The sequence below is a fragment of the Anopheles gambiae genome, chromosome 3, assembly GCF_943734735.2.
Source record: "Anopheles gambiae chromosome 3, idAnoGambNW_F1_1, whole genome shotgun sequence".
Classification (NCBI taxonomy): Eukaryota; Metazoa; Arthropoda; class Insecta; order Diptera; family Culicidae; genus Anopheles; species Anopheles gambiae.
In genome coordinates, this window is record NC_064602.1 from 42,816,119 (window position 1) to 42,836,305 (window position 20,187).

At 52.8% G+C, this 20,187-nt stretch overlaps 1 protein-coding gene across 2 annotated transcripts; it reads right to left on the reverse strand.

Annotated features, from left to right (window-relative positions):
* Nucleotides 1-782: 782 nt before the first annotated feature.
* On the reverse strand, nucleotides 783-19,873 carry LOC1279192 (intermembrane lipid transfer protein Vps13D). 2 transcript variants are annotated; one of them, XM_061663108.1, is made up of 11 exons: nucleotides 19,175-19,873; nucleotides 15,571-16,307; nucleotides 13,053-15,499; nucleotides 12,841-12,980; nucleotides 12,086-12,184; nucleotides 8,952-12,016; nucleotides 8,440-8,869; nucleotides 7,494-8,377; nucleotides 7,263-7,430; nucleotides 1,556-7,183; nucleotides 783-1,471 (listed from the first exon to the last, which is right to left on the reverse strand). In XM_061663108.1, exons 1-11 carry the CDS (start codon nucleotides 19,269-19,271, stop codon nucleotides 1,403-1,405), a joined length of 13,764 nt encoding a protein of 4,587 aa, XP_061519092.1. In that variant the 5' UTR covers nucleotides 19,272-19,873; the 3' UTR covers nucleotides 783-1,402. The 2 variants fall into 2 exon arrangements, with proteins under 2 accessions (XP_061519092.1, XP_061519091.1); XM_061663107.1 differs by having other exon boundaries at nucleotides 12,086-12,226.
* Nucleotides 19,874-20,187: the final 314 nt, after the last annotated feature.

Below are 20,187 nucleotides of genomic sequence, written 5' to 3' on the forward strand. Positions count from 1 at the left end.
ACTAGATCCGCCCGGAGTCGGAGTTGCCCGGAGCCGTCCGGAGTTGTCCGGAGTCGTCCGGTTTACGTTTAGAAAAAAGGTCCATGTTATTATTTCCATTGCCGTATGAGTTGCAATAAACCCAAATCTTTCACTAATCGTATAAACCATGGCAATTCTGCATCATAACTTTACATTTCTTACTCAGTTCAGTGTTTCAACGAATAATGTGGTTGTTGGAAACTCGTTAATGCCCAACTCCTCAACTCCACTGTTTTCCGGCACAGTTTTCAATGTGAACAGCATTATTCAAAACTGTCAATATGTTTTTCAACAGCTGCCATTATTTGTGAAGCTGGGCTGTTTTGAAAAAACCTCGCGCGATTGTTGAATAATGCCGTTCAAATTAGAAACTACTCCGGAAAACAGTGTAGGATGAACAAATAGTAGGCTGTGTTTCGTATAAGATTCCTAATCAGAAACTCAACCATATCATCATCACGTTGTGTAAACGATGGGACGGAGCACGTACAGCGCAATCGAGATCAAGAGGAATGGAGCATACGCTATATGCTAAAAGGTAGAAACATCGGATAGTATACTAGCAATAAAGCATTTTTGTATAAAAGAATGCAAGGCTTCAAGAGCCCCAAGGTCAAGAAGACGACAGCGGATAGGATATGGACGGAGAGTTGAAAATTGCCGAGGACGCGTCGAGCAGCTACACTAGGACTACATTTAGAATTAATTAGCTAAATTTTCTCAATAGTTGCCTTTTTAATTTAATTTTTGCTACTCATCCATTTTTACACGCCCCACACCACGCCTGTGTGATGTGATGTCAGGTGAAGTGTTTTATTAACGAAAATAATTTATTTTCCTTCACACGTTCCGTACAACGCTCGTTTCCAGTGTAAAAAATAAAGCCCGGAACAGCCGGCGTTGGTAAAATTGCGTTTAATTATAATTTAATAAAAAAAAGTAAACGAACCTACACACTTCTTATTGGGAATTATACACGCGCACAGCAAAAGTTCCACGGTTTCAGTTGGATGTATATGTGTTAACAGAAAAAGCAATCCCAACACCCTAGTTGGAATTTTACACAGTCTAATTGGGAGCAAGAAAAAAATATGGATTAAAATCCTACCTAGATAATTCTGCTTAGCAAAAACAAACACGTGCAACATAAATTCAACAAGTCTCTCCTCTTCAACGTTGATATAACACAGGGTTCGCGGTTTTGGTGCAAGATACTTGCAAACAACAGAACAGAAGGAGATGAAGATGAAGGCGAAGCAAGCAAACAGTAGATTTGGTTGTGGTTTTGATTATGGATTGCTTTGGGAGCTCAAAGTAAAACAGCGGCCAGCAGCATACGAGTAGCCAGCGGTGTTGTGTGTTGTGCCCGATATGCGCGCCACTATTCGATCACAGTGTTGATGTTGAGGGTTTGTTCCCGCTCGTCGTAGATACACTTTGCAAAATTTACCTAGAATAGACAGGTGGGAAACAATGTTCATTAGACCAATGAATTCCGCCCTCGATTCTCGATGCTAACTGCAAATCCACTTACATGATAGCAAATCTTCTTCGCAATCTCCTCGTTCTGGCAGCGCACTCGTGGTCTTTTAACCATTTCCGGCGCACTCGGCGTGAGCGACGACTTTGACGGCAGCGACAGACAGAACTCGATGTACGTGACCGGTTTGCGCGTACCTCCGCCGCTGGAACGGCCCCCCGAGCCTTGGGAGGCCCCCGATGGCAGGTCGGCGGGCTGCACGGTAAGCGGCTGGCAGGAGATGATCTCACTCATCGGATAGTTAAACACGATCATCGTCGTTTCGTCGTTTTTCGAAAAGCCCCACACATTTTCCGCCGACACTAGCAGGCGCATCTTCGAGTCCTTGGTGTCCAGCAGGCACGGTTCGTACGCCATGAATTGTTCGGCAAAGTTGCGCTTGTTGATCAGGAACAGGTACTGCTGGCCCGTGCTCTGCAGGTACGAGTACGGTGGCAACAGACCACCCGGGGCGCCCGTCACCGTGCGTGGAGGTCGCTTTCGCTCCGGTAGTATGCGGTTCGAGCCCTTGCTCTGTTCGCGCACAGCATTGGCCGTCTCGGAGGCCAGATCTAGCACACCGATCACGGGCTTGGTCACCGTACCGACCAGCCCCTTGCCGAGCCCGGTAATGAACCCGGACAGCCCATCGCTGGCCGTACCCTGGTAGGTGTGCTTCACGATGCTGGTCACGCCGCCCAGCAACCCGAAGGTGAAGCCACGGAAACCGGCCACCAGATGGTCACCGGTCGTACCGCTCCCACTGCCGCCCGACACGTCCAGTATGCGTTGGCGCGTTTCCACGTGCTCGTCGTCAAACACGACCTTGCCCAGCCCGTCGGAAATGGTTTCTGTAAGCTTGGCGGTCGAGTTGGAAATGCCGTGCGTGACGTTCTTTACCAGCGACGAGATCGACCCTTCGAGCAGCAGGCCCGAGAAGCCCTCGGACAGATCGTTCGCAAAACCGAGCGGATTGCCGAGAAAGTCGACGCTGCCCAGTATCGAGGCGGCCTGCCATTTCAGCTCCTGCTTGTAGTGCGCCTTGATCGCGCTCACGTACGCATCCATCGTCTCGAAGTGGTACTTGTGCGCAAACTGCTCAAAGTTGATGACCGCATCCTCGAACTTGATGAAGGTAAACCCGAGATTGCGCTTGATCTCGGCAAACTCGGCCGTCAGCTTACTGGCCGTCACGAAGCTAAGCCGAATCTGGGCCGGTATGATGCGCAGATCGCCAAAGTAGTAGCGCTTCACGTTGCTGTCCAGCACCTTGTACACAATCTTCTGCGCTTCATAGTCCGTCTCGTCCGGCAGGGTCGTCGGATCGACGGTAGGTTTGGCAAAGCCGAAGAATTTCACCATCCGCAGAAACAGCCGCTCCTCCAGGTATACGGCTACCGGTCGGATGCTCACGATAAAGTGCTCGAATATGACCGCGTTCGTGTTGGGCGAGGGAAGCTGCTTCACGTTGAGCTGCAGTGAGGACCCAGCTCCGCCGGATCCACCGCCGTGCTGGTCGGTGGCTCCAGCAGAACCACCGATCGTGTACAGCATGATCGGGCAGGACGTCTCGAACAGCTGATTGTCGATCTGCATGTCGCCGACGGAAAAGTCCAGCGAGTTCACTGCCGGCGTGCGGATGCACTCCATGTGAATGTTTTCCAGCGTCACGTAAGCCAACTCTTCGCACGGCTGGTTCGAGATGAGCGACAGGCCAATGCCCTTGCGCAGCTTCAGCTGCACGTGGTACTCCTGGATGTCCTTGCCGGACTGGTTGCTGCCATTACCGCCCGTGTCCGACGAAACGCTGCGCCCGCTATTGAATATGTGCGAAACGTGCTTCCAGCTCGAGTCGAGCGTCAGCTCACCGCGCCCGCCCGCCTTCACGTCCCGTATCTGGATGGATTTGATCGGACCGTCCATGCGGTACGAGACGGACAGGCAGCCGGACCCGGGTCGAAGCTTCTGCCGCTCGATCGCCTGCTCGTACGGCACGCCGCACTGGGTGAGCACCTTCGTGTCGGACACACACATCCCGAGCACCGCTTCCGAGCCGGCCCGCAGGCCAAAAAAGCCTCCCCGCGCCTGTACGCACATGTTAGAATGTTCGCACATCAGCCGCCCGTCCTCGGTAAAGTGCCAGGTTTGGGTTGAGCGGCGCTGCCTATTGGCCGGTCGCACTACCAGCGCGATGTATTGCATCGGCTGCGGTGGCTTTTCGAGATCCAGCACGTACCGGGGCTGCTTGCGGCCCGGTTCGCTCGGTGGCGATGTGCCTTCGTGCTCGAGCTGCTTCTCATTGTTCATGCGCCACAGCTGCGACCGATCGCCGGCCTGTTTGCGCACGAGCAGCACCCGCCCATCGACCACGCCGAGTACGAGCTGCTGCGAGCGCACCTCGAACCGGCCGTCCTCCTCCTCCTGCAGGCCCGTCTCGAACGTCTGACTGAAGGCGATGTAGATGAAGTTTTCGTACATCAGCCGGAACGGTTCGAACCCGTCCAGCCGACAGTTGGAGTAGTCTCCGCCGGGCGCTTCCAGCTGCAGGTAGGGCGCCCCCGTCGGTTCGTCCAGCACGTACGCGATCGAGCACTGCGGGCGGACGACCGTCTTGAAGGTCGCCTTCATGTCGGCCTGCGCGAACGTGATCGGCACGTGCGAGTAGTTGTCCAGCCGGATCGGGGGCGGTAAGGCTTGCGCATCGCTAAAGATCATGAAGTACGTCGCGCCGTGCAGGATCGTTTCGAGGCGCAGGAAATGCATCGCTCCGTTCATGTTGCGGATGTTTATGTACAGGCTGAGCCCGGTACTGGTGATGGGTATGCCGCCCGACCAGAGACACTCCGGCACCTCGGGCAGCCGGACGCACAGTTCGTGCTCGCGCTCCAACCGCGGCCAGTGGAATGGAATGTGACAGCCGGGTACGGCCTCAATGCATGCCGCCGACGACGACGACGACGTTGAGGTGGAGGACGAGCGAGCCACCATCGTGGGATCGTACACGGTCGTCGTGTCTACGAGACATTTCTGCAGCACCTGCAGCGTGTAGCTGCTCCGATTGTACAGCTGGTAGCGGGGCGAAAAGGTCACGATTGAGGTTTGCCCGTATTTGCCCCGCGCTCGCCGCACCTCGATACCGATGATGAACGTTTCCGACGGGCCGCGCAGCTGCCGGTGCTGGGTGCCCTGCTCCAGCTTGAACGGTTGGCACCAGTTCGGGCTGCCGCCGAACCGACGGCCCAGCCGCATCGTCACACTGCCCGAGCAGCCCGGATCGCTGAACGCAAACATGAACGGGGTGATCATGCGCGCCTCCTCGTTTTCGCTAAACTGCCCCGCACACTCCGTGTCGAGATCGTCCTGCCGGAACACTAGCGGCAGACCGGTCCGGTTCACCAGCCAGTACGGTGCGCCGATCGATATCTGCACGCCGCGACCCCGCACCACCACGATCGTGGCGGACAGTTTCAGCATCCGGCCGCCCATATCGAACAGCCGCACGTCGAGCGTGGTCGAACCGTACGTTCCGGCCGGGATGGTGATCTGTCCCGCGTTCGGGTAGCTGTCCAGCGTCAGCGACAGTGCAATCGGCTGCTCAATGTCCACCTCGGTAATGCGGGCCGTGTCGGAGGAGGAAATGCGCCCCTGGCTGCCAGACGGTAGCCGGTACAGCAGTTCGCACGGCAACAGATTGTGGATGCGCATCGGTGGGAAAATCGTAATCACGTGCCCGGGCAGATGTATCACGTCCTTGCTCGGGTACGGCTCCTTGCGTATGGCCATCAGCATTTTGCACGTTTTGTCGCGCGGGCCCCGGCAGCTGCGCAGCTCCTGATAAATCTCGCCCGGCTCGATCGCGTCGGCCCACTGGATGCCACGGTCCGTAAACTGGAAGCCACCGTGCGCGAGCGACTTTGGAATGTCGAAGCGCTGCAGCAGCGTCCAACCTTCGCTCGAACTGCTAGCCTGCGAACCGGGCACGGGGGAAGGGGCGGAAGACGTCAGCATGTTCATCGCGTCATCCAGGGCGGCTCCGAGCAGTGGCCGGAAGTACAGCACGGCGTGCACGTGCGTCAGCGGCACGTGCAGCAGCTCGTTCGAGTGCAGAATGGCCGTCTTGGTTTCGGGCCAGTGGCGTATGTTCAGATGGCCGAACAGGTGCTCCATCTTGACCAGCACCGGCAGGTCTAGCTTGTTGATGAGCTTCAATGCCGACCGGACGGTGATCAGCTTCTGGGCCGAACCTTCCATCGTCACGCCAAACACTATCCGGGCACGGGGCATTTGCGAGTAGTCGGCGACTGCCGCGCTGCACATGTCGGGCCGCGCATGCCGGAAGTAGGTTCCCACGCGATCCACCGACACGGGCCCGACCTCCTGCCAACCCTCCACCCGCACGGCTATCTGGTGCAGGTTCATCTTGTGGCTGTCGCGATGGCGCGCCTTATTGCGCGTACCGTACGAGAATGTAGCTACGCCGCCCGGTTCCACCAGCGTCCAGTTCGCTTCCGGCGGCACGTTCGGTAACGAACCGACGATACCGCCCCGTCCACGGGTAGATGAGATAAGCTCGGAAGAAATCAACGTCGTGTACCATAACCGTACGCCCGTATCGTTTTTGATCGCGAACGGTATGAACGGAGCCCGCTGCCGGTAGCTGGCAATGGTGGACGAGTTGGTGATTGCATTGGTCCCGTTCGTTTTCCCATTCGCACCGTCCGAATCGACGTAATAATCCTGCATCCAGTTGTCCTTCACGAGCGCGAACAGTTCAATCAACGTGCTGGTAATGTTCAGCCGCAGCGTGTCGTTGCTTTCCACGCGCATGTTCAACCGATTGCCCCCCGCACCGATCGGCGACTCGGTATCGATCGCCAAACTGTAGCCCCATTTCGCTTCCAGCTTCCACGATTCGATCATCGGTTCCCAGCCGCTCAGGACGCGATTGTAGTAGTCCACCGCGAACACGCCCGCCATGCGGCCTGCATTGTAGCCGGAGAACGTTGCCGCCAGAGCGTCCACCGCAACCGCGACGGTTGGATCCGCGGACGAGGGTGCGTCCGGCAGGTGAGCGGCCGGACCGTGCACCGGTCCAAGCTCCTGCCGCAGATCGAGCTTGCTAAGCGAAAGCTCCACCAGCGGTACATCCGCATCACGGCAATCGTCGATGACGCAGATGGAAATGCAGGGCGATTTCATCTCGATGGCAATGATGTTGAGTGCACCGGCCGTGTTGCCACCCTTGCCCGCTCCAGCCCCACCCGCGCTGCCCGTGCTTCCAACGCTGTTGCTGTGCATAAGGCCACGTTCGTCGTGGCGGCGGGGTTCTTTGTTTTGCGTTAACCACAGGGCCGCCTCGTCCAGCTGGTGGCTGCAACGCTCGAGTGCAAGCAAGCAGTCCTCCTTTCGAAATCCCAGGTGGATTAACTTTTCCACCGCCCTAGAGTTGGACGCTGACGGTACGCTGCCACCGGCCGAGTCGATACTTCCGCCCTTCCAGTGACCTTCGCTCGTTCTACGCTCCTGTTGCTGTTTATGATCGCGCGCATTTTTCGTCTGCTTCGGCAACGATTCCAGCATCTGCCGGAACATGCGCACATCGTGATAGGACAAGCGAATGCACAGCTGTTTCTGCATTTGAATCTAACATTGGAAGAGCGTCAAAATGAGCGTAAAAAACACATTAATATAATTCTATTGTTTGTTGTAGCTGTATGCTTACCTCTAGTACACCCTTCTTCACGTCCATGTTGATCGTGACTGGATCAATGATGGAGAGTGCCGTACGTTCTTCGGCACCCAGTATGCACGAAAACACCTCCAGATTGTTCAGATTGATTGACAGCGTTTTGTTCACCTCGAACGGGCGGTATGACACAACCGTTGTACTCTGCCAATGCAAGAATTAGCATTAAGTAACAATGCAACACAACGCCGCTACAGCTACACTTACCTTCAATATGACCGCATTCGTGTCGTGCTGGTCCGTTTTCTCCACAAACACCAGCTCCGAGTCCGTTATGTTAAGCTTCAGCTCCATACGATTGTCCTCGACCGGTGTCGGTACCCTCTGTACGGCGCTTCGCAGCCCGGCATCGATCGACCTGTCGGCCCATTGCAGCGTTCCACCCGTTCCACTGTCGAGCCCGTCCACCAGCAGCGGCTGCGGTGGTGGCGGGTCCTCCTGCTGCAGTATAAAGTCACGCGCATTCTCCAACCAATCCAGAATGGCCATCAGGCGCATATTGTTCAGCAGGATGGTAAATTTGGTCAAGTCCTTGCGCCGCCGGCTGTGTATTTCCGCCTGCACCAGCTCCGCGCCCGGTTCGCTCCGGATCGGCTGTAGAATGTTCGGGAACACGTTCAACACTTCGGTGCTGCCCGTGCGCGACAGTCCCGGGCCCGGTTTTACCGGACACTGGCGCTCCGAAGGCAAGAATCGTGTATCGATTAGCTGGATCTGTTGCGACACTAGATCGATGTCTTGCGCACCGTCGCTAAAGCAGTCGACCAGCAGCTTGGATTTGATAAAGTTTACGCAGGCGAGCGGTTCCGTGGTGCCGCAGTAATCGTCGTCGATGGTTTGCACCAACCGTACGGACACGTCAAGCAGTTCGAGATTGATGGACAGATTCTTCCACACCTCCTCCGGCACATCCTGTGCATCGACTGCGTTTAGGCTGAGCGTGCTGTTCGGGATGGAGAAGGCGCGCAGATACAGTTCGTCGATCGGCTCGCCGAGATTGTGCGACAGGAAGCCCCGTATCAGCCGGTACTGCTGCAGATCGAGCAGGGCATCCAGCTTCGTCAGTTTTCCGTGCACCGTAATGTCTGGAACTGGAGAAATCGAAAAAAATAGTTACAATATGCACAACGCACCAAACAACCAAATTACTCACCGAAATGGCTGGTAAGCGAATCGAGATTTCTTTCCACCTCTAGCTTAAGATGACACTTCTCTTTTAGTAAACTTGGTCCCTTCTTTACCAGCCTGTATCCCTTCATGTCGATCCCTCCCACGCCGGACGTAGATTGTGATGGGATTGTAATGAACCGTTCCTCCGGTTCCGCCTCCATGCGGGCGGCAAAGATGTCCGTGTGGAACAGGTTCACGTGCATCACGTCGAGCACTTCCCGGTCAAGAGCGCTCAGCCGGAACTCATTCGTTAGCGTAAACTCACCCAGATCGGCCACGATCACTTGATCGCTGTTGTAGCTCATCGGTAGCAAAATGATTGGTGCTCCCGCATTGATCGCCAATCCGAGCTGGGTCGGACGTTGATTGTGGTACGCACGAACGTCAGACGGTTTGATCTTCCGCATCATAGGCTACAAAAAAGGAGAGAGAGGGAATTAAGATCACAATTAGCACGAAAATCAAATCCCAAAAAATCCCAGAGCAATTGCTTACCGTTTGTAGATGGGAAAACTCCTTGAAGAACAGCTGTATCTCGGCGATAAACCGTTTCGTGTGCGTGTACCGTACCGACGACATCGTGATCGTTAGCTGTGCATCCTTCTGCAGACCCCTGACGGTGCCCTTGGCTGCATCACGCACGTACTTAAAGCTGAGCGCTTCGCTGCCGGTCGTCATGAACTTTTCCCTGTACAGTGTGCCGTACGGCGTCAGGTCGCTCAGCGTTATCGACCCGAGGCTACCCTCGACCTGTTTCGCTTGGCCACGTTTGGAGATCGTGAGCTGCGCGTTCGACACGTTCGCTTTCGCTATTTCACTCGTCGGTTTTGCCAACACCAAGCTTAACGATCGTACCGATATCTCGAGCTTCGACTGTCCGGCAATGGTTTGCTGCTGTCCTGATTTCGGTTGATTCGGCGTATCGGTGGTCTCACCAGCTGTACCCTCTTTTCGGTGCGCTCCATCCGACCGTCTTTCGGAGTATTGCGAGGGTTCCGGCGACTTGTCCGAGCTAGATCCACCTTCCGCATCATCCGACAGCAGTCCAAAAAAGTCCAACAGCACGAACCAACTCTCCACCGACACGATCAGATCGAGACTGTTAAAATCGATCAGGCTGGACTGCTGCAGCGAACCGAACTGGGTGGCAAACGTGGGACAGGATGGATCCACCAGCACCGAACTGTAGATGACTAGATTTTCCTCCGGTTGCAGGCGCGATCCCGCCTGCGGTCGATGCACCGACGGCGAAGGTGGCGGTGTGTCCGGGCAGAGTGATTTGTTCGTCGCAAGAAAAGAAAATCCCATCCTATCCTCCAGATTGGTGGGCAACGAGTTGGGCAACCCGTCCCCCATTCCCAGCAGCAACCCCACTGGGTTCGGACACGAGTGCGAAGCGAACGAGGATGCGTTCAGCCGGTCGTTTGAATCGCGCTCGGCCGACGTCACAACCATGTAGCGGTTTTTCGCCGTATCCGACTGCAGCAGATCCTCCATCAGCAGGGAGCGGAGTGAAATTTTCACGTGCGTTTCGTACTGGTTGCGTTTGTCAAAGTCGACACAAAAATCACGGAATGATATCTGCACCAACGCTTCGCTACGGTTCCCATTCAGCTGGATGATGAACGCCGGCAGCTCGAAGTGTACGCGAATGCTGATGGCAGCGGACATACCACTCCCTGCCGCCGTCCGTTGCTCCACGTCCAAGCTGGACTGATAGAACAGGCCCTGGCGCGCCTTCGATGGCATCGGGAAGCTGTGGAACGAAAGCGACTCTTCGGCGATTTCGGTCACCTTTTCCAGCGTCGTCGGTACTTCGCTCGGTGGGCGGACGAGGTCCTTCGGTATCTTGAACAGATTGTCAATTGTCTCAAGCAGCTGTTCGTACTGCTGGCGCTTCAGCGACAGCCGGAGCGGCTTCACCACGCATCCCACTATCCGGAAGCCATCGCTTTCCTCGTCGCCGCAAATTGGATCGCTTCCCTGCTCGCGGCATATCTCCAAGCTGAAGATCGTATCGTGTATGATTGGGATGGCGTTCTCCTTGCACGAGTAAAACTCTTCCGCCCGGGGCAATCCGGCAAACCGGAACCCTTTCCGATTGGTCGTATCCAGCGAGTACAGATTTATGTTGCGGAAATCGATCTTATACCGATCCAGGCTGGATGCCGTGACACTGTGACGCCTAGCACCGCCCGGTTCTATCCCATCGCCGGCTATACTATCGATAAACTCCGTGGAATCTTCCTTTGCAAAGCGTATCCTGCTGCTAGCGGTGTTGTTATTACCCTCGGTCGCACCATCCGTCGGTTCGTAGATGCCGTCCAGATCGCTGAGATTGCAGTCGACCGATGTGCGATCGGCACCACTGAACAGATACCCTCCGCCCATCTCTTCCTGCCCACTAGGCGGGGGACTCGTGGAAAGGTTCACCACGATGCGCTCTTGGGAGGAGTTGGGCGACGCTCCGCCGGACGTTTGGTCCGTGTTGCTTACCGTGATGCGTCCCAGATGTGCAACCAGCACCTGCGGACTGCTGCTGCTCCGTGGAAGAATGAGCACGGGCGTGTCCAGTGTAATGTCCACCTTTAGTGTGTAGTCTGAGTTTAGCAGAACATCCTGCGTCCTGGACAGCGACACGGTACGCTGACGGCGCACCCGTCTCGGTGAGGCGTAGATGCTTTCCGGCCGACTGCCGGTTAGATCGGAGCGCGACTGCACCAGCCCCAGTGCCATGTCGGTAGCTTTCTCGCGGATGGAGCGAGCCAAATTTTTAAGATAGTGCTTAAACTCCGTCGCGCACCAGCTGAGCTCCTGCATAAAGCGGGCACAGTGAATGAACCACACCGAGGCCATCTTCACCCGGATATCAATACACGCGTGCAAATCCTTCGAAACGCAGAACGATAGCGCTTGCCTTTCCTCGTGCATCCCATCCGCCGTCGTCGTACCGTGAGGGTGATCGGCCCGTTTTGGCCCCAACCCAGTACCGTACACTTCCTGCGCCAGCGATGCCATCAGATCCGGTCCAGCCGAATCGGCGGCATCGAAGCGGGCGGACGGTACGGACGCTGCCGTGTCCGTCAGCGGATCTTTGCCGACGGAAAGTATACGCTGATGGTTTACACCTTCCGGCGTTAGGTCCAGCACTTGCAGGCCGCCGAGCGATCCCTCGACGGTGATGTCACTGCCCAGGGTGGCATGAATTTTTGCCTCCGACATCGTAAACGTGCCCACCTTTCGTCCGACAAGATAGTTGTCCCTTATCAGTGCCCGCAGCACAAGCACGTTCAGGCGATGAAAATCGAACGTTATTTCTAGCCGCACCGGAGCGGGCGTAGTATCGGTGGATGACGAAACGGACGGTCGGCGAGCTGTGCTGGATGGTGTCATTTGTGATGGTTGAGTAGATGCCGGTTTTGCATGTGCTTTATCTGTATCGTCTCCGTAAGCTCCGTCACCGTTCCACATTCCACCGGACTGGTCGGGTGGCGCCGGAACCGGCACCGGAATGACACGCTTGATAAAGCCCAACAGCTCTACGATCGTTTCTTGGTTAGCTAAAAAAAAAAGAAAGAATTTCATTAACTTTGCTTCTTCCATCGCAACATGCGCACATCAACCCTTACCAATAATGTCCAAGTTGTTGAACTGTATGTTTGCCACCTGCAGCTTGTCTTCCGGCCGTTCCGCAGTCACGAACACAATCTCCACCGTGATGAGCGCATCTAGATCACCCATCGTGGCAGCATTCCATGTGGGAGAAGTGGCTGTTTTACAACGTTCACACATACACGCACACACATACGCACACAGGCACGCAAACGCATCGTTCAAGGGCGGGGGATGTGGGTTGGGGGTTGGGTTTCGTATTTTGTTTTGTTTTTTTTTGGGTGAGCGCCAAACAAAACAAACCGATAGAAAATAAACAAAATCGTAACAAAAACCGATAACAAACCAGCCGGCGGCCACAGCGACCAACAGCAACACACGAAAATGGATTTTTTTTTGTTTTTGCATCCGGGGTTGGTCCAATAATGAGAAACACATGAGAAGAAAAGAAAAGAAAACGAACGAGAAAAAAAAGTAATGTAAGTGATGCGTGCATGCATTAAATTGAGGAAGCGAAATCGATGTGGAACTTCAACACGGTCTAATTTTAGCCATTCTAAAACGATCTAATGTAACCTGCCTTAAGCATATCCCGTGAGCAGGTGTCAACGACCACACGGGAAGGATATGATACGGGCAACAAATGAAAATGCTACAAATTATTTACAATTGCAATTGTGTGGAAGCAAACTGAATGAAAATAAGTATTCAATCAATAATAATGGCGCTGTAAGATTGAAAGGCAAAAAATGCATCCATTCACTCGCTTTACCTCTTTGCAAGTTGCTCAACGCCTTCGAAATCGTCAACGGACTGGTAGGACGTCGATACTCCATGTTTGGATCTGGTGACGCCGGAGAGCAGGGAGAGCATGGTTCACTCTGTCGAAGACTGCCGGATAAGCTGTCCATGCTGGAAAATAATTAACACCCCATTAAACTATTGCTACTCCATTAGAGGGTTCCATTACACCAGAAAACTTACCCCACGTGTCTGTGGCTTGCAATTAGCAACTCAAAATCCTGCCCAAACGATTGCATCGCGTCGACCAGCAGTAGCCCGTGCACGGACAGTGTCAGGCTAATATCTTCCGGCCGTTGGCTGTAGCCAGCCTTTACACCCGACACCTGCAGCTCGGCTACACTGCGACCGCGCGATTGTACCTCCAACGACATCTGGTCGATCGTAAACTGAAACACAACAATATTCGTGCCGCATTCTTTGCCCAGCGCGCTCGAGGAAGAGCTCGCACGGCTCGCATCCTCCTCGCAAGCCGCTCCCGGTGCAATCGTACTGGCTTCGTTCTGGGGTTGTTTCGAGTTTGCCGTGACTTCCACACCACGGTCTACCTCATCCGGAGGGCACGGTTGGGGCGGCGAAGTTGCCTGCTGGTTCCAGCTCTGATTGGCCGCTTGTCCGGCTTTACTCAGCTTGTTCGCCAGCGTCAGTATCGACGACACCTTGTACTCGTTAATGTGCGCGTTCAGCTTCGGCAGCGTGCCGGACAGCGTTAAGCTCGGGTACTGTGGATCGCTCGTGTAGACCACGCGTCGCTCCACCTGCAGCACGATGCTAAACCGATCGAGCACGTGCAGATTGGAGGTGCTCTTCAGGCTGGCCGCTGTCCAGCGTTCTTTGGCATGGCACACCAGCACCTGCAAGTCGGTCAGCTGCAGGTGGTACCGATCGTACAGCCGCTGATACAGCTGATACTCATCCAGCGCGTCACCGATTGCGGCTGCCGTTACCATGCCGCCCGTTGTCGCGCGATCGCTGGTCAGTTCCGGTGCTTCGGAAAATGCACTCACCAGCGTGGGTGAGTTCGTGGTGCTAGCTTCCGAACCGGGCGGCGTTGAGCATGGTGTCATAAATGCGTCCTCTTCGTCATTTTCCGTCTGCAGATCGGGCGAGATATCACGCTGGGCACCGAAAAACCCACCCGCAGTTGCCTTCGAGGCACCCGGGGCTCTGCCGGGCGCTGTTGCACTACCTCCCGCCACATCCGCACTGCTGGCCGTGAACCCATTCTCACCGTTGGTCAGCTGCAGCCGACCGAAATCCACCACCACGATGGTGCTGTTGATGCGGTCGCTAAAATTATCTACAAAAATGATCTGCGGCGCCGATATGTCAAACTCCAGCGTCCACGTTTTCCGCTCGCTCAGGTGACCCTCGATGATGTAGTTCCAGTTCTTCATTAGCTCCTGCTTGGTTTTGTTCTTCATGTCCTCCAGCCGCCGGCGGGCATCGTACTGTTGGTGCGGTTTGGCCAGGAAATCCACCAACCACCGCACGGCGTCCATATTGTACACGATGTCGAGCGATTCCGACTTCACCATTAACCGATAGTCGGTATCGTACGAAAGCGGTTTCCGTTCGTACTGTAGTTGGAATATTGGCTCGGCCGGGCTGCCGTCCGCTGGGAGCGAGGTCGTACTGAGCCGTCCGGACGATCTTCCACTGAGCGGTGTCGACGAGCCGAGCGATGAGGAACCTTTCACGTTGAGTTCATCTTTTTGCTGCGGTTTCACCAGATCGGGAAACTGCGAATTGGGCGTCAGCCGATCTTTGATCAGTATCGAACCGAGCGATAGGCCTACGTAATGTGAACCGCTACGCGGTCTCGACTCCACGTCCATCTTCAGGTCCTGGAACAGAAACTGCAGCTTGGGAGCCATCTCGACCGAGCTGCAAAAGTCGAGCGTACCGCGCTTCAGGATGAAATTAAACTTCCCAAACACGGCATCACGCTTTAGCAGCGAGTTCGACTCAACGGAGCCGGCTAGAGCGTCCAAAATTTCGTCCTCGAAGCTACTGACCGGGTTTAGCTCCGCGTCCTGCTGGCCCCAATACGACGAGGAACCATCCGCGTTTGGCATCAGTGCCAACTGTTGCTCCTCCGCCGTACTGGCCATCATCACTGCATCGTCCTCGCCCGTACCGGGCGGTGTCCTTTGCTGTTGTTCAGAACTCTCCGCGTTTGTGCTGTTGTTATTGTTCTTGCTGTACCACCACTGGGGGAAGTAGTGCACGAGCAGCGATTTGCCCGCCGTGGCCGTCGTCGGCGAGCTGACGGTCGTTTTCTCCAGCTTTGGCATTTGCATCATGCAGACGTCCCGCAGCAACCGCAACTCGTCGAATGTACGGTCCCGCTCGATCCGATCCTTAAACTGTTTGTTCGCACTCGTCAGCACTTCGTTCGGGTTGGCCACGAGCCGCATGTAGATGCGAATGTACTGCATGTTTTCCTTCGCTATTACGTACGGATCCGTGCCAAGATGCCGGCAGAGCCCGTGACAGCGGACGGCGTAACGCCACCAGTCGCGCGCACACTCGCCCACCGATGCCGTTGGGCGCTGCAATTTAAACCTACGGTAGCGTGCTATGTCGTCCAGCCCGCGGACACACTGCATCATTTGATTGTATTGTATCTGCAAAAAGGGCGAGGGCAAATATGTTAATTGTGCAATGAAAATGTTCACCCACCGAACCAGTTACTTACATCACTAAGAGCTATTCTTATTTCGTCCCAAATTAGATCACAAACCAACCGCGGTCGGCTGCGCGTTCTGAGCGGGGTTTCACTACGATCCCGCCTTAGCTGTGCCCGCACACTGATCGGGCTGATCATGTGCACCGGCTCGTGCTGCGCCCGCGGGTCCCAGTACATGGAAAAGTTGGTCAGCTCGACCAGCTTGAAGGTGAGGTGCTGTGTGCTCCAGTTCGCCGTCTTGCCCGGCGTCCAGCTGGCGTCGCAGCTTTGCGCCGACAGCGAGTCGATCTTGATGCCACAGGCAAAGTGCTGGTGCGGGATCGTTAGCCCATCCTCGTACCGCACATGGATACCGTTTACCGTTAGCTGCAGGTTTTCTATAATGTTCGTCACCAGCGTAGTGCCGTAGTTGAGCCATCCGGAGTAGGACGACGCGTAGTAGCTGCCCTCGGTGACGGGCGTTTCGCGCTGGGCGCGCCATTTCGCTTCCAATCGATCGAGGGACGCTACCTTTAGATCGAGCTCGGTTTGCTGTTCCACCTCCGCGTTCCAGTCCTGCTCGAGATCGATCGGGCCACAGGTGACCTGCACATTGTCAATGTACAGACACCAGGAAGCGGTACGGAACGCACGCACCGGTACGGTTAGCTTCACCTTGCCGATCGTACCGCTCACGATCTGCAACGGTAGGCCAAAGTGTCGCAGGGCATCTTTGCGCAAAGGGAGATTTTCCAACTCTACCTGGCCTGTAAACAAAAACAAAAGATTCGAATTTTAGTAAACATTGAAAAATAAAGAGGAACAAGCAGAATGGAAATGTATAATGCAAACCCAGGAAGTACCAAGAAGTCGTTGGATTTTTTATCTCTTCCAGATGTTATCAAATCAAGGGGAGGAGTAAGAATAACAGCAAAACGCAAAGACCAAATGTGCATCTGACAAAAAACGGTATTATTACCTATTTTGTGCGTCATAAACATGACCTGGAAGCAAGAGATAAGGAATTCCTCTTAACTATCGGGGAAGAATGTGTGGAAGCATTGTAGGCTACGAATTTGTGACATTGAAGATTCGCTACAAAGTCCTATTATGCATTACATTAAATGAATGGCTATCCGGGTTCCATGAGAAGCAATGAGGCGGATTTAACGGGTCATTGACATTGGGAAAGCTACCCAGATTTTGGTTTTAGTATGTTCAGTAGATTCGATTGGGCATTAATGTGGTAGCGACTCATAGGTAAGGGAATAAGGGAGCTTCATATGAGTTAGATAGATCTAATTGTTCCCTAAATTTAATCATTTTTTCTGACCAATAGTATGTTCAAACTTAATTAAATATCAAGACGCCCTTGGCTCCGTAAGTAGAGGAAAATTGAAGAAATTAACAATTCCTGTGGGTTAGTTTTTCCAACAGATTTTCTCGAGTTTGCTAGACATTCATTTGGGATACCAAATCAACAAGATTATTATATGAAGCAAATTCGTAGATATTTGAAAAAAATTCGCAGTAAAAGTTGATGAAACCTTTAATTGAGCTCTTTGAGAATTCAATTACAATATTGACCCAACTAAAGCAGTATTTGAAGAACTTGCCAATATATTCTACGCTTATTAGTTGGTTTATTGGCTAAAGCCCTCACAATGAATTCACGAAAAGCTAAGTAGAAATCAGGACGATGTATGAGCAAAAATGTCGGTCAATTTCATTGTTCATTGATATCAAAATTAAACTTCTTCTTCTTCTTCTTCTTCTATTTGGCGTAAGGTCCTACGAGGACATGCCGAGGCCTAAAATACAGGCTTTCGAGACTTAATTCAGCCGGATAAGATAGTCAAATGTCCTTGCTACGGGGAGGACGGGTCCATGTGAGGCTTGAATCCATGACCCCATAGCGGACATGATATTGAGTCGTTCGAGTTGACGACTATACCACGAAACCGCCCCTCTAAATCAACATTACACCTAAATTTAATAATTCAACGAAGCGAACATTTTTAAAACAGTCTCATTTTATCGATCTTGTATAATCGTCACATGCAATGAATTTCTGTGAAGTCAAAATCGTTGTACTATCTTTGAACTAAAGTAAATCCGGATAAAATGGTCTTGCGGGACACATTTGACCCCATGAGGCGTAATCGGCATCAAGAACATTCACGCTCAACAGGTGTGAGATACAAAACAACCGAAACATGTAGAGCAATTTGTAGCATATCTGCTAATATGAGGAGCATTTTTAAGCCATATTTAAATCATCATAGGAAATAGGTATACTATATAAATGAATTGAATAAGCTAATGCAACAAAATTTATTGGAGAGATGAAGATGAGGTAATGATTTTAGATAAATAAACTTGCAACTTAAGTAGACTTTCTAAAGTTCAATCTTCTTTTTAACAACTCTTTCTATTCCTTTTCCAATTCAAAGCAAAACCAAATAGTAAAACCTGAGTCATCAGACGGGGCGTGACTAATTACAGGTCGTCGCAACATATGGATGTAGCGTTGGGCATTAGGCGGCGGCAAGAAGGAAATTCACCATAGCCAACCCCTATTAAACAAACAACCAAAATAGATCCCAAAATAATATAAATTGATAACGGCATGTGATAAGTACGAGATAAAAAAATGATTTACAAACCACACGTCATGGAATGAAATTCGTTTAACATATTGTATCTTATCAGCCCAAACTGTTTCCATAAAAGCATACGGATGAGTACAGGGAAACAGAATGGCACAAGTTGTAAAGAAAATGCTGTCATTAGAATGGAATTCCTAAACGACCTGAACGAACCACCGTTACAAGCAACAGGTAGCGCGTTCCGACGAGGGTCTAAATTGTTTGTTGAAACCCAGTCCAACTCTACCAACGGCATACAATCAAAACATTGACCACACAGAAGCAAAAGGGGCCGCATATTGACGGAGGTGGTCTTCTCTCTTTATTCAGCGGACTATGGTCAGCAACAATTACGCGGAGCCGCCGCTGGTTTTTATGGAGGAAGGTTGTTACATAACCCTGACCATCGCAAGCAAGCAGTCCTCACCATCAAGGGGGGTGGTTTGTGTGGCTCATCAACGGCAACGGAGTGGTTGCAGTGTGTGTTTCTCCATTTCGGTGGCCGTTTTCATTTTCCTCCGTTGGAAGGCGTCTGACGATGGTGTGGTGGCGTGTGGACGACGTTGTTCGTAGTAGCGATTTCCTTTACTCCGCACACATCACAGTGGAACATTATCTCTACCGGAACATTACAACAAACATCGGTACACGTGAAGGAAAAGGAAATTGCGGTGCGTAAGCGATAGTAAGACACAAAAAAGGCACACTATCAGTTCGGACCGTCTGTTGGGATTGAATTTGAGACATGAAGAAAAACACAACCACAACAGCCGTTGGTGCTGTCAAGCGTGTAGCAACGACACTTGGCAACCTTTGCCCTGGGCCCACACTCACAAAAGACCGTTCGCGAGCCAGACGTCGTAGTAGACAACGGCGTAGAAATCGAAACCGATGGCATCATCATCGCCAAGGTGGATGATGCAGTCGGGGGATGTTGTTGCCGTTGGATTGGTTGGGCCCGCGGAACAAAACCCACTTGAACTTACCCGACAGCAATGCAATGGTCAGCTGGGCTGTGTTGAGATTTTCGACATATTTCCCGAGGTAGTTGTTTAACACCCAGGCAATTAGTTCCCGCAGCATGCTGGCCCGTTCCTTGCGGGCATTGGTGCTGCACCGCCAACTACTACGCCGAAAAGCAACACTGCTGGCGCGCCAATTCGCACACACACACACGGGTGCGCACACACACTCCTGCTTGCCCTTAGGGTATAAGGAAAACCCTTCTTCCTCGACCACACACACACACACGCGTACACGATTTTGGCACACACTGCACTCACGAAACGTTTCACGCAGCTTCTTGGGCGACAATTTTTGTTTTTACCTGTTTCACTTCCAGCTTTTGCTAAGCTTCCGCGCTTTTTTATTTTTGCTTTTCGCACACTCCGCCGTAACTTATATAATCTGCACTGTTTTCTTGGTGGATGCTATTCCGAAAAGGGCAACCATTTGAGCACTGCGTTGCGTTGATTGCTACCCTCTCGCGCCCACACACACACACGCACGACTGCACCTTTACACGATCTGCATCTTTTCAGCACTGTGGGGTTTTGGAAAACGCGGCCGCGAATGTGGAAAAGCGTTCGAGCGTAGCGCCAGTTGCCGTTTTATTCTTTCCTCCTACGCGGACCGAATCACACACCACAATGACAACTGCGACGCACTGCGCTGCTGACAGCTGTCAGCTGTTTGTTTGGAAGTTTGTGCGTGTGTGTGTGTGGGCGAGTGTGCGCCACTGCCCAAGCTGTACATAGTGAGGTGGGGCTTTTGGAACAAGGTTGATGTATATTGTATCGAAAGTACATTTTCATAGCCCAATCCTGGATCTATTCCTTCTGGGTTGGAGCAAAGCGCAGGGTTTATAAAATTGTATTTGCTTATTTTGCAATACTTATGTTTTTATGTGCAATATTGGGCTAGAAAAGTAGTTTATAGTGTAACATCTATTCATAAAGTGAAGCAAAACTCCAACAGACCGCAGCCTCATCTGTGCAAT